This window comes from Monomorium pharaonis, chromosome 10 (genome assembly GCF_013373865.1).
Source record: "Monomorium pharaonis isolate MP-MQ-018 chromosome 10, ASM1337386v2, whole genome shotgun sequence".
Taxonomy (NCBI): domain Eukaryota; kingdom Metazoa; phylum Arthropoda; class Insecta; order Hymenoptera; family Formicidae; genus Monomorium; species Monomorium pharaonis.
The window spans coordinates 13,975,521-13,991,034 of record NC_050476.1 but is presented as its reverse complement, the minus strand read 5'-3'; the positions used below and the strand labels follow the sequence as shown (position 1 = coordinate 13,991,034).

Genomic DNA, 15,514 nt, shown 5'->3' with positions numbered 1-15,514 from the left:
TCTACATTTTCAGTCAGAAATAGAAAATAAAAGCGAAAAAGTGTGAAAGGTTTAATGAATAATTCTCTCTCAAAACTAACAAAGGACATATACTTTAACTGCTTCGATGAAGACACTAAATTTTTCTATAAGTGCAAAAATTTAACTTGTGGGCCAAATAGAGGAATTAAAAGACGTATGTGCTCTTCCTTTAGCTTTAAAAAGCTATTCTTATCTATTTCATGTTCTAAGAAAAAATTAATAATAAGTAGAGGAATTTAAACAATAACATGAAAATGTAAAGCATTGTGTGACCAAATTATTAAAAATAATTAGTAATAATTAGTAATAATTAGTAATAATTTCATAAACAATCAAAGAAATGCAAACAATCTGTACTATAATTATTATAGTATAATATCATAACCTCCTATTGAATAATCTCAGATAATAAACTTACCTTTAAATATTGCTTCATAAGATGAAAATTCCCACTTCTTTAATGGAGTGGCCTTCACTTGGACACAGTGCAAATGGACACGGTGCAAGTGTCCAGGATTTTTTGACACAATAATTTTGTACACAGAAAAAATAAATTCTCGACAAATTACAATTTGGACACGATAAAAATGTAAAAATTGGACACGTGCAATTGGACACGTAAAATTTGTACACCGCAAAGTTGTACATCGCAAACTTGTACACCGCAAACGTGTACACCGCAAACTTGTACATCGCAAAATTGTACACCGCAAACTTGTACACCGCAAACTTGTACATCGCAAAATTGTACACCGCAAACTTATACACCGCAAACTTGTACACCGCAAAATTGTACACCGCAAACTTGTACACTGCAAAGTTGTACACCGCAAACTTGTACACCGCAAAGTTGTACACCGCAAAGTTTTGCGTGGAAGTCGCAAACCTATGTGGTGCAGAGAATGGTTTACGCGCGCGCGCACACACACACACACACACACACACACACACACACACACACACACACACACACACACACACACACACACACACGCGCGCGCGCGCGCGCGCGCGCGGAGGGGGTGCAAGGGGGGCCTTAGGCCCCCCTCCCCCACTCACCTCGTCGAAGTCACTAACCCATGTTGTACATTGCAAACAAAGTAAAGTTTATATGTATTAGCAGATTTCCAATACAGAATACACGGTGTACAACTTTGCGGTGTACAAATTTGCGGTGTACAAGTTTGCGATGTACAAGTTTGCGGTGTACAACTTTGCAGTGTACAAATTTTACGTGTCCAATTGCACGGTGTATATTTTTATCGTGTCCAAATTGTAATTTGTCCAGAATTTATTTTTCCTGTGAACAAAATTACTGTGTCCAAAATTCCTGTGTCAAAATGAACCGTGTTCATTTGAAACGTGTACATTATTTTGTGTCCATTTGCACCGTGTCCAATTGTACTGTGTCCAAATGAACCACTCCCTCTTTAATGTATCGATTGTCCACTCTTCTGCCATGATGGTGATCAAATGACTACACTCAGCAGAAAAAATTACTTTGCAACTGTTGTAAAATTTGTGAATGCCAATCAGATTTACGATTTTTACATTTGCTAAGCAGCTTTCTATGCTGAACGCAGCCAATTAGAAATACCCGCTAAACACGAAACGTTGCTACAACGTTCTTCAACGTTTCGGAAATGTTTTTAACGTTGCAGTTCCATGTTTAGTGATGTGTAATTTTTCGCCGATCGCCGGTTGCGTGCTTTTTCACTTCCTCTTTTACTTTCTCTCTCGTTCACAGTTACACGAACGTGCGCATGTGATTTCGTGTTTAGGATTCTCACCGATAAATCTTAGAAACAAATCTTAGAAACTGAAACATTATACACTGTAATGGAGACGTGTGCACAATGGGTGAGAGAGTCCGGCGAGCTTCACGAAAATAAAATCCTATCACCGGTCGTCGCTTGCACGACAAATTTGAGTTGGCTAACCCGGCCAACTGTCTTATCGACCTAGTCGGTAAAGTGACCGCAGCTAAGAAATGTCCCAGCAAACACAGAACATAGCAGCAACATTGCGGCAATGTTATAACATTGTAGCAACATCACAGCAATATTACAACATGTTCTGTGTTTGCTGGGGTAGCCAATTTCTTTTACACTTACTACCTTTGAAAATTGTTTGCGTTTGCAAATATAAAATCATAGATTGACATTGCGATTTGCTGCTTCAAAAATTTAATAGTTGTGGCAGAAAACTCTTATGCAGCCAATAAAAATTGGTTATTGCAGCAATTCTTTTTTTTTTTAGTATATATACATAATCACAACATTCTCAGTTCACTGTTCGATCTGTTCACTACTCGATAGTTCACTACTCGATAGTGATTTCTTACTTCCGCTTATTATGTTGTTCAATGAATTTCTACATTTAACGCATAATTATGATAAATTAATTCAATATTTAGTTAACAAAAAAGTGATTCAATCTCAAATAAATTGTCACAACAATGTAGTGCTATTATACACCTAGATGTACAGTATTCACGAAGTCTTATTTTTCATTGTACAAAAACATATCACAAGCAAATTCGTGGTAGAAAACGGAAACGACAAACATGTAATTTCAAAACAAGTGCTTTAACGAAAACATGGTTTGAACGTACTGCATTAAATTTGCAAAAAATTTGTCGTTTGATTTGTTGTTGCATGTTGTTGAATTCTCCACGTCAATTACTTTTACAAACTAAATTATCGATTGCATCTTCTACAGCCGTTGACTGGATAAACTTTTGAGGTAATGTGTAAACTTTTGAGGTAATGGATAAACGTGAGGTATGTTTTATAAGCAAAAACAATAAGATAAACAGGTCAATATCTCGAGCTAATACCAATTTTCACAATCTAATATAATTTATTAAATCAAAAATACATAATTATAAACGCTATTAAAAACAACTGTATTAAAATTGTTTAACAAATTTCGAAACGTTTCGGCTATACATAGTCTTCTTCAGTCGTACCAAATTACCAATTTGTATATAAATATTTTATATAAATATTGTATATAAATATTTATAAAATTAAACATGAGTAAAATAACGCAAACAAAAATATTGTAACGCTTTTCGCGCCGTGCACTTGCACACGCTTGCACAGCACACGCTCGCGCACTCCCGAGCACTCGCCCGCGCACGAAATAAAGCAACTCGTTTCGTTTAAGCAAGCGGTTTATTTTAAGCACAAGAAAGCGGTTTATTTTAAGCACAAGAAACTTTCGGCTTGACAGCTCAAAACCGAAAACCAAACCAAACAACAAACAACTTTAAAACGAAGCGACATCCCTCAGCTGACGAGGGAAATTGATATATTGATTTTTCTGAATAAAGCTCGCGTTCACACACGCGAGCTCGCACGTAACAATATAATTAATCATTTGAAAAATGATGCCGATTGAATATCCATAAAAACAATGCATATCATCTATAAAAATGTGTCATAATGATTAAAGCGTGAACGAATAAATAATACAATCCCAGGTAGCAAGATGACGTTAATACGACGTCAATAATTCGTCATTTAAGGTCGCAGACGTCATGTTACCAAATTAAGACGTAATAGTAACGTCATTTTTTGACCTATTAATTACGTCAGTCATTTATCCATCCTATAATGTATTTCCGACGTCATATTCTTGACTAATTAATAACGTCAGTTAATTGATCATTTTACGACGTATTAATAAGATTTTATTAGTGACTAATTACTGACGTTAACTATAACTCTTTGTAATAATTGACGATTTGACCTCAAATGACAAATTATTGAGGTCTAATGGACGACACCTTGCTACCTATAACTATCATTATTTAAAGATTGGTTAATAAACAACATTATTAAAATTAATATAATATTTTATATAATTAATACTATCAATATTTTAGAATCATCCCAGGCAGCACATAATATTTATGATAAATATTTATTAATATTTATTAATATTTATTTTTTCAAAATATTATATAAATATTTTACACATATTTTATATATACGAAAAACAAAATCGTTATTCAACATATTAAAATATAAATTAAATATTTTATATAATATTTATGATAAATAAAAGATAAAGATTTGTATAAGTAATATTTTGTAAATATTTATAAATATTTCATAAATATTTTTATAATATTTATGATAAATCTTTATGATTTGTCAAATCTAAGACCACAAAAATATTTATAAAATATTTAGATAAATATTTATAAAATATTTAGATAAATATTTATAAAATATTTAAATAAATATTATAAATATTTTATAAATATTTTATAAATATTGCGTTTTGTCTGAGGTATAATTTAGCTTTATCAAAAGAACAGAGCAAAAACATATTTCTATAAGTTATTCCACATGTTATTTTGCATATGTAAAAATCAGGAAAAAAACTGTAAATTTATATTTATTTATAAAAATATTAGTTAACTACAAGTTTCATGTTTCTCGCATCTATTGAACTGATCTATAACAAATATGTATTCATGATCATCAAGTGTTCATGGATCATCACAAAGGGCTAAGTAGCGTACGATCTTCGAAGTCAAGCAACGTCGACGGCGGTTCAGAGTTGGATGGGTGACCGCGGAAGTTAGGCAATTCCAAACGTGACTATGGTGTGGTGGGTCGTGATGCTTGTTGAGAAACAACGTAGATTTTTTTTTACATTATAATTATGTTATTTCGATATTTTCATAATGCAAGTACTGCATATATAGGACATGTACCCGAAATATTTTCTAAAACGTCAAAATAACGGCTTTTACTACCTGGGATAGTTATAAAAATGACGTTAAAATGTCGTCTTTATTAAATGCAACCTAAAAACCTATGTTTTTTCATAAAAATAACAATAAAATACCGTCAAATGTACGATACTAGCTTCTTGAAAATGACGTCAATAATATGAAAATAATGACGTATTTTTGACGTCAATATATGACGTCGTTAAGATGAGACAAATGTACGTCAGTTTTACGACATTTAGACGTCATTTTATCTCGACATTATGACGTCTGGTTCGTCATAAAATGACCAAAAAATGCCGTCAATTAGACGTCACCTTGCTACCTGGGATCAAACTGGTCAATGGTTATTTGGAGCCATTGAACAAAGCACAGGCCGTTTATTTGTTGTACCTGTTGAACAGCGATCCTACTGAAGTCTTGCTACCAATTATACGTCATTGTATTTTACCAGCCCTATTATTCATAGCGATTGTTGGCGGGCATACAGTTCATTAAGTAATTATGATTATACGTATAGGACTGTTAATCATAGTGAAAATTTTATGGACTTAAGTACAGGAGTACATATTCAAAATATTGAACGTCTGTGGCGGGATATTCGAGCTGGAATATCACAATATGGCACCCGAAAAGAGCACTATATGTATTATATAACTGAATTTATTTTTGAAAATATTATTATTCCAAATATAATTATTCCGAACGAATTTGTTAAATTCTTTAAAATTATGGCTTCAATATATCCTATTGAAGAATATCACGAATAAATAAACTTATTATTGTATATAAATATTTCATACTCTCCTATGCTGCAAAGTGTGATGCAGAGAACATGTTGGCAGGGAAGGGACGGAGCCCTTCCCCCTGTATCCCCACCCCGTAATTTTTCTTAATCTAACACGACCATTTTAAATTCGTTATTTGGCCACAATTTTAAATCTAAAATTGCAAATCCTTGTGGTAAAGTACAGGCGTGGACGTCGTTTCGCTCTGTAAACAGGGGTGGATGTACCTCGCTATGCGTGGAAAGTCGCAAAATCATGTGATGTACTCGTGTACTGAGTAATTATGTGTCGTATTTATTAAATTTTTTTTGTTAATAACTTTTTAATGAATCACGAGCAACGGCTAAAATCTTTTAAAGGTGGTCACTCAAGAGGGTGACCTTGATAACATATGTCAAGGTCAAAGTCATCAAAGCTGCCTCCCCTAAACTAAATAATTACTTTATTTTCTTGTAAGACATTTTTGCGACCGAAAAACTGCCGCAATTTTTTTTTATATTAATGTAATTCAGTGTAGTCACGTTTTGTATAATAGCATTTAAACTGAGCGCTGGACAAACTGCCAAAATTTTGTGCATAAACATAAATATATAAATAATGTTTATAATAAACATTTTATAATTCTTTCACATTTTTTATAGAATTTTTATAAATATTAGGCCCTTAAATTTGATTTTAAATAGCAGTAAATTTTATTTTTATTTAAAATTAATTTAAAGAAAAAGTGGTCTGAAACTGGGACTCCATTAGTCAATCTCCATGTATTTTTGACGTGTTAAACACGAATCCGGTGTTAGAATTACCCTATCACCCACGACTTCTTTTTTTATAAAAAGGATAGCTTAAAAAATTGCAATAATTGCTCTTCGCGCGGAAAATGGTGAGCGATGGGGCAATTCTGACGCCGGATTTGTATTCAGAGGCTCAAAATACATAAAGATATCATAGTCTGGTTTGTGATATAGATCAAATTTAGTGCGGCAGTGAAATCGGTATGTTTTCTTATAGTTTTTTGACTATAGATAACATGGTGATATTCATTTTGCCCGAAAACGCGGGAAAACACGTCAAAGACTAAGTTCAAGTACGATAACACAGTCACCCATAAAAAATAGTCTGTATCATGGACCAGACTATGATATCTTTGTGTATTTTAATCCGCTGAACACAAATCCGGTTTTAGAATTGCCCCATCAATCACTATTTTCCGCGTGCAGAATAAATATTGCAATTTTAAAGATTTTTAGGCTTTTTTTATTAAAAAAAAAGAAATGGTGGGTGATAAGAAAAAATTTTGACAACGGTTACGTGTTTAACACGTCAAAATACAAAGAGACTAGTGGGGTCCCAGTATCAGATCACTTTTTTGTGTGCCTGTGTAAATAATTAAGGTAAAACAAATGTTTAATAAATATAAAATATTATTTATATAATAAATCCCAGATAGGAAAGCATGCAGAAAAATTTTAGCAACATTTTAGTTTTTAAATGTAATGTAGGATATATTGTGTCATAATTATAAATCTACTTTTTAAAATCATTAATTCTACATTTAATTTATGTAACATGTAGCAATTTTTAAAAAATCAATGCCTAAAATACATCTTTGCATAATTGTGATATTAGTGAGTCTCATCTCTGCATAATTATTGCTGAATACATTTCAAAAATTAATTTTGTAATTATTGTAGAAATTATTACAATATCAAATTGTACAATTGTTACTTAAATATTCTTAAATAAAAATTTTACAAAGAAACATGCATACTATTTTAGTATCATTTGTAAATAGATTGACAAAGTGTGAAGTTTACAATTATTGCGACATAATCTGCAGAAATCTAGTGTTCGGTTATTTCTCGAACCCGCCCGAATTCGCCCGATACTCAGCACTCTCAAGTCTCAACAGGTCGAAGAGTGAGGCTCTCCTTTACGAACTCTGTGTGCATTCGGCGTTCAGCATACAGCCACTATTTTCAGTTTATTGTTAGTGTATTTTCTTTGATTTTCAATTCGTTCTCTTTGGTAAATCTCTTAAACAAGCATAAACGAGTGATATCGTAAATTTAGCTGCGATTATTTACTTGTACACACGCGGACCAATTTTGGGTGCTTTTATTATTCAGCAGGTAAATTATGTACATTTTATAGCCATTATTAAAATTATGTTTCATTTGATAACTGTTGTGCAAACATTATTCGGTGCTGTTATAAAAATAAATATTAATATAATATAATAGATATTAATAATAAATATAATATTTAAAATTGATTTCTTAATACAATATTACACAGAGAAAATTTTCTTATAAAATTTATCTTCAAACTCTGATAATTATGAGGTAATGTGTGACCTCGAGTAATTTTACTATACTTTTTAGTAAAATTGACTACAACTATAATAAAATTTACATTATCCCACAATTACCAGATTTTGAAGGTAAATTTTAAGAGAAAATTCTCTCCGCGTATAGTAATTACGTAAATAAATTGAAAATGTATTTTTCAATACAATGTCATAATAATTACGTCAATAAATTGAAAATTTATTTTTTAATATAATGTCGCAATACTTATATAGACAATAAAATTCAAAACTTATTTCCTAATACAATGTCGTGATAATTACGCAATAAGATTCGAAAATTATTTCTCAATACAATGTCGTAATAATTACGTAAATAAATTTAAAATTTATTTTTTAATTCAATGTTGTAATATTTACGCAAAGTAATTTTCAAATTTGTTTTCATCAAAACATATGCGTTTTGTAGTCTCACTTGCAACATATTGCAAAATTAAGGTAAATAGAAGATGCAATAATTGTGCATTTAGTTTGCAATTTTCCTATCTGGGATGGTAATGTAAAAATAATTAAAAATATTTTAAAAATTTATAAAAATATTGTCTGTTGATTGAGATGTAAGAGATATTTTTATAATAAAAGAACATTTATTATAACAAATGTAATCTTATGATAAATTTTCTTTAGTGTGAACAAAACAACAGAATCTATAAACTTTATATATAATAATACAATTAATTAAATGTTACAAATAAAAGCACACACATAAAAACCTGTTATTGCAAAAAATTATCTATACTCTATAAAAAATGAGCACTATGAAATATTTAGCACTATGAAATATGTGATATCCAAACAAAATTACTTTTTTTTAAACAAAAAAGGTTGTGTGTGTGCTTTTTTAAGGAAAATGCCATTATATTACATAAATCCAAGTAACATTTTTATTTTACACTGCTCTTATTTTTTTACATAATATAAAATAAATGTAAATGTAAAATCGTAAGCAATTTTCTTTTTAAATAAAACAAAAATTTTACCTGGTATACAAAAAAATAATAATATGAGGCAAATGCGCCAAATATGAAAACTATTTATTTATTATTACTTTTTGATATTGAAATGTTATATTTAGTAATTCAATATATTCTGTATATATTATTAAATAGTAAAATATACTTTAAATATACTTTGCTACTTATATCATTTAGAGAGAAAGAGAGAGAGAGAGAGAGAGAGAGAGAGAGAGAGAGAGAGAGAGAGAGAGAGAGAGAGAGAGAGAGAGAGAGATACTTTAGAAGTTAAAATAAAAATTATATGTAAAATATATTTACTATTTTCAATCTAATTGTTATAATATTTAAATATGTATGAAATAAATTTAATAACAAAATTTTTAATATATATTTATATAAAACATATTTGCTTACCTACTAAACATGTTGTTACTGATATCTAAATGTTGTATGATGAGACAGTAATCATGTATGATGTTATATGGCATGATGAAGAGATCTTCATATGCAAGTGATAAGGAATCAACTTGCTCTTTAGATGAATCACTCGAAGTTAATGATTGTCGAGAATGTTTATCCGCAAATACTAACGTCCCTAGACAAGTCATGGCATACTCTTCTACCTCTTCCACTTTTAAGGACTGTTCTATCTCATCACCCAACCTGTGAAAATACAATAATGTACATAATGTAACACAAAAGAACAAGCCAAGCACAACAGGCCAAAAATTAAAAAAAAGTAGAAGCTCAAGCAGAACAAAGTCATAACATCAAGATGACATAAAAATGGTTCCAGAATAATTACTACAAAATCACTTTTTGTTTAGTCATGATTTATTTTTGTCATTTTAACATTGTACGTTTTAAACTTTGGATAATATTTATAATTATTAAAATAATTTAATTGACAAATTTGTTAATTTTACTTCCTAAGTGGAACAATAGCACAATAATTTCTTTTTTATTGTATTTTATTTTTTATTTTCTTTTTTTAATAAAAATGCCATTTTTGATCTGACATCCATATAATAGTTGAATATAGTTCATAGATCTTATTTAATGCATTTTAACCTTATTTTTCAAAAATAACCTTATTTTAATAATTCTATTTAAATTCTTTTTAAATATTTTATAAATAATATATAGAATGTAAACCCAGATAGCTTTGTAAAATAGTATATAAAATATAAAATTATATATTCCTAGAGAGCACAGAGAGTTAAAAAAGAAATGCAAAAAGAATTCATAATTGGTGACATACCAATTGAGTTCTTTTTGAACTCTCTGTGCTATCTGGGAATATATAATTTTATATTTTACATACACATTGTTTTATAAGTAAATTTAATTACAAAGTTTCTTTTTTGTGTGAAATTTCTATTTAGTATAAAAAATAACAATTATATTGAAAAAACAAGAATTAATTAAAAGGATATTTTTTACATTGTTTCTTTTACAAGAGTTACAAAGAGTTTCTTTTACAAAATATAAAGGACTGAAAAAAAATTGTCCATGTATAATCTAAATATCACTTAAATCTTATACATATGATACAATTAAATGAATTATTAATAATGAATTTCATATATTAAAGTAATATTGTACTTTTTAAACCAAACTTTTTATAATGTTAATAGTTTTATATTATTTAAATTATAAAAAGTAAACTTTAAAATAATGTATTTAAATCTTTTGACCAAAGAAACATAACAATTAGCTATAATTATAACAATTAATTGTAAGAATTTATGCTACTGAATAGCATATAGATAATGAAATGGAGATAAATTACACAAAGCACATAAGCAGCAAATAAGCAGCATTTTACTCACATCACTCTTATTTTATATATTTTACTGCACTTTATAAGCTAGAAAGATCAAAACTCCTTTCGCTTATCGATAAACCTGAAGTATTCGTCTAATCCCGATGTTGGAAATTAACAATCGCGCAAATGAGTACACGTTCGAGAAAAATATACTTTTGAATAAAATAATTGTCATACTCATAGCGATATGTGGCACAACCTAACTCGCACTGAAGATCGATTTAACCAGGTGAAATTATCGCATACCGAACTGAAATATGATAAGATACGAGAAGAGAGACGGACTTGAAACATATCGTAAGAACGTCCGTGCATACATGAAATCAGCGTGCAATTTAAGCAAATGAGAGATTAAGATGTTAGAGGTTATATAAGCACATGTTCGCCTAAGATACGTCTCAATGATATATGAAGAACTGAGAACAGGAGATAAGATGAAAGTGACATTGACCAAAAAACAAGTTTTGTAAAAAACAACTTACATTAATTCGTTATGGTTATTAAATATTAAAATGTTTTTTATCGAGATGTCACATAACTAGTGCGTTTTCTTAAATGATTTTATCATCTGGATTCACTATCCGTTACGCACTCCTCAAAATCGAACTAACGTTCGAATATTCGCTGAATTTTCCTACATCTATCCTATTTTCGAATCTTTCCACCAAAATGGGGTAAGAGACTCTTCTACCATGGATTAGAGAGCATTGAATAAAGTGAATAAAGAGTACAGGAAGGATCATTTGCTCGAGAAAGTGAAGCCAAAATCGAACAAACTATGACGTCATATGTGATGTGTATAATGGCGCTAAATTCAAATGTACAATTAATAATTTTTTAATAATACCCAGTCACAAAATAATAAACATTTCTATTTTAATAAACAATTTAAAAATTAATTAAACAGGTAAAGTAATTAACGTAAAAATGTTTATATATTTAATGATATCCTTATTTTATTTATAAATTGTAAATTATTTGTTAAAAATATAATCATGTACAGAAATTATTTTGAAAATAGAAATACTTCTTCAACACTGGAATACTGGACTTCAGGAAAAATTACATCTGAAAAAAATACGAATAAATATAAAATAAAATATGAAATAATAAAATACAGAATAAAAAATAATTTTGATTGATTTTTATAAATTATTAATTTCGTATAAAAATGACGAACATTTTCTAATTTTTCAGTCATATTCTTACACATATAAGATAATCTTACATGAAAATATTTTTTTACAACATTTTGTATTAAGTTACTTGCATATGTTTTTAAATTTTCTTCAGAATGGTCCCATAACTTTGTTAAAATATTTTTATTTATAAAGTTTTTTATAATTTTATCTTCCAGATTACCTTTCACTATTGTACTGTTAGAAAGCTCAACAGATAAATGTAATCTTATTTCTACTTCTATTCTCAGTAAACATCGATATCTTGTAGAAATCAAAAAGACATCTTATTTTTCAAGATATTTTTAAAAGATATCTAAAAGATATCTAAAAAGATTTTGTTGAAGATATCTTCATAGAATTTCTAAAAAATATCTAAAAAACATCTAAAAGACATCTTAAAAAATGTCTTAAAAATTTTCGAATTAGACATGTCAAAGATATCTAAATGAAAGATCTCTACAAGATATATTCCCAGACAGCAAGGAGACATCTTATAGTAGCTCTTTATAAATTATATGAATTTTTATGAGTTCTTTAATTTTCCAAAAGAGGTGTTAAGGTGCTCGTATTGTGATCTTATGCGCCACCTAAATGAGCAGTATGTGAGCTGGTCATAATGAGTTCTTTAAGAATATAACGTATTCGTTTCTTTATTTTTGTAGATAACACTTTTAACTTTTAAATTTCTCATTTTAATTTGACCTTATTTAAAAAATAATTATTTTTTAAACAAGGCGAAATTAAGATTTAAAATTAAAAAAGTTAAAAGTGTTACTTTTAGCTTTTTTAATTTTAAATTTTAAAAATTAAAATTTAAAATTAATAATTATTTTTTAAATAAAGCAAGGCATTCGTTTTTTTATTTTTGTAGATAACATTTTTAATTTTTTAAATTTTTAATTTTAATTTTTAATTTTAATTAGATATTTTTGAAACACATGAACTTTAACTTGTTAACTGTTTTCCAAAGTTTTAAAAATTTATTTGTGTAAAAGAAAAAATTATGAAAAAAACAAGTATTAAAAAAGACACGTTTCCACATAAATGACAATATTTCTTTGTTATTCCATGTAAATTTAATTTACAAATAAAATGTTGAATATATTTTATGGTTAATTAAATAAATTATTTAATTAATTATTTAATTAAGTAACGCGCGCTTTGCTGTTATATGACTTATTCAGAAAATTTGAAGATTTAAAAAACTTTTGTTTCTTCGATAAAATTTTACAAACTTCGACAACTTCAAAATTAATGTTGGTAAGTTAATTAATGTTAACACAAAATTAATGTTGGTAAGTTTATATATTTTTTTAACAAAATCAAGTTAAAGTTAAATAGCTTATAGAATTAATTTTCTCAAGTTAAAAATTGTATAAACAAAAAAATGATTTAGTTGAAAGGTAGATTAAACTAATTCCAGTTAAATTTAAAGTTAATTTTGGAAAACGTTATTTATATTTATATTAAATAAAAAAATATAATTTGTTTAAACTAAATTATCAAAACAATTATAATTAGATTAGATCATAAAATAAATTCAACACTTTATTTGTAAATTAAGTTTACATAGAATAACAAAGAAATATTATTGATTATTTGGAAATGTATTTTTTCTTTCACAATTTTTTCTTTTACACAGATAAATTTTGAAAACTTTGGAAAAAAGTTTACGAGTTAAAGTTTATGTGTTTTAAATATTTAGTTAAAGTTAAAAATAAAAATTTAAAATTAATAAAATTAAAAATCATTAGCTCTTTAACCTTATTATTAACTTTTAACATTATATAAAATATTTATAAAATGTAACTTAAATAATCACTCTTTTTTCGAACTGAAAGCCTAATAATATTAGGCGCTAGAGTGATGTCATCTTCTTTGTTTCATCTCACTGACAAAGACAAAAATGTTTTAGTATTAAAATTAAAAAAGTCGGTCAAAAAAGGGTTGATCCTGTAGAGGTTAGGATGTATTTTATACATACTTTGAAGACCAATTCTAGAATTGCTTTAAGATATCTATAAACGTCTTTATATATTTATCAACATTAAAAAAAGACATTTTAAATCATAATTTAGTACTTCATATAGCGGTGAAACATCCGCCACAATACAATGTACTCACGTATGCGGCATCCGCAATCGCGGCAGCCGCGATGTAGTTCGCGGAATCGCCGCTATAGGCGACGCGATGCTGCCTTCCTCGTGATGTAATTTACATTCTGAGAGTTATATAAGATCACTTACGGTGACGGATTAACTTACGATAGCAATCGTAGTAAGCTCTCAATCCTCTTAGAGCCTACGTAATAGATTTTTTGTATCCTGATAGAAAGAATTCCACAGGTCTTCGCACCTCTTCTCGGAGAAAGCTCTCTGAGCCTCCGCATAAATGTATAAACTTTTATAAATATCTAAAAAGAATTCTAGATAGGGTCTTCAAGACATATAAAAGACATCTTTAAAATGTCTTATATAGATTTTTTGGATTTCTAAAAGACATCTTTTAGATATCTTTAAGATATCTTTTAGATTTCTTCAAGATATCTTTTTGATTTCTTCAAGGTGTCTTTTAGACATCACCAGATATCTAAAAGATATCTCAAACTGTTGCATAAAACATATTTTAGATTGCGAAAAGATATCTTTTCGTAAAAAATGCGAGATATTGCAAGAAATCGCAAGATATCTTTTAGAAATCTAAAAGACATCTTTTTGTCTATATGGGTATACCCCTAGTCTACAATAAAGAATTTTAGCTTTAAGCTATAAGAAACTGACTGTGGGATTTAAATGAGTTCCCGTTGAAACGTCGTGATTCTGTATTTGACTCAATATGCTTTATTTTAACACAACTTAATATAAATGGGTTTGTTTGCACGTTTTATGAAACAATTTATGAAGTTTTATGAAACATTTGTGGTTCTTGGTAAGAATAATAAGAGGCACAGTGATTACAGGAACGTAATAGCAGTTTAGCACTTTCATCTACATATAGGTACTACACGGAAAGAATTTTTTCTTAAAAATTACCCTGAAAATCGTGGTAATTGTAGGACAACGTAAACCTTGAAGAATTTTACTATACTTTTGACAAAATTTACTATAATTTTAATAAAATTTGGCAAAACTTTGCAAATTTTACTATACTTTTAACAAAATTTACTAAAACTTTGCTTAATTTTATTAACATTTTAGTAAATTTTAGTAAATTTTATTAAAAATATGGTAAAATTCTTCAAGGTTTACGTTGTCTCACAATTACCACGATTTTCAGGGTAATTTTTAAGAGAAAATTCTCTCCGTGTACAAGGTCTACATAGAAGATATTCTTTTATATTAATATACATATACCTTTGCTATATTTATAATAAGTATACATTTTGTAGATACTAGAACACAAAACTGCGCACGCTTTGCGCGAGCCATTTAACCTTTTACTTTTTTATTTTTATTTTATAAATATAAATTAAATTATAAGTTAATACAGAGAGGTAGAAAGAGAGAGAGAGAGAGAGAGAAATAATTCAAATAAAAATTTAATTTAAAATATTATATTTTGATAGTTCGCGTATTTAATGGAATATGAATTTTATTAGAAAGATAGAATTTAAGGAAAGGAAAAA

At 28.3% G+C, this 15,514-nt stretch overlaps 1 protein-coding gene across 4 annotated transcripts in view; it reads right to left on the bottom strand.

Moving 5' to 3' along the window:
* LOC105833625 (leucine-rich melanocyte differentiation-associated protein) overlaps positions 1 to 11,518 on the bottom strand; it is a 53,806-nt gene extending 42,288 nt beyond the window's left edge. For 2 of the 4 annotated variants that reach the window (XR_001138817.3, XM_012675484.3), the window contains exons 1-2: positions 11,191 to 11,517; positions 9,295 to 9,543 (exon numbers count right to left, since the gene is read on the bottom strand). Coding sequence is in view for 2 of the 4 variants with exons in the window: in XM_012675484.3 (XP_012530938.1) it covers positions 9,295 to 9,543; positions 11,191 to 11,192 (251 nt within the window). In the remaining 2 variants the exon portion in view is untranslated. The other 2 variants (XR_004964747.1, XM_012675485.3) reach the window with 2 other exon arrangements.
* Between the last annotated feature and the right edge of the window lie 3,996 nt (positions 11,519 to 15,514).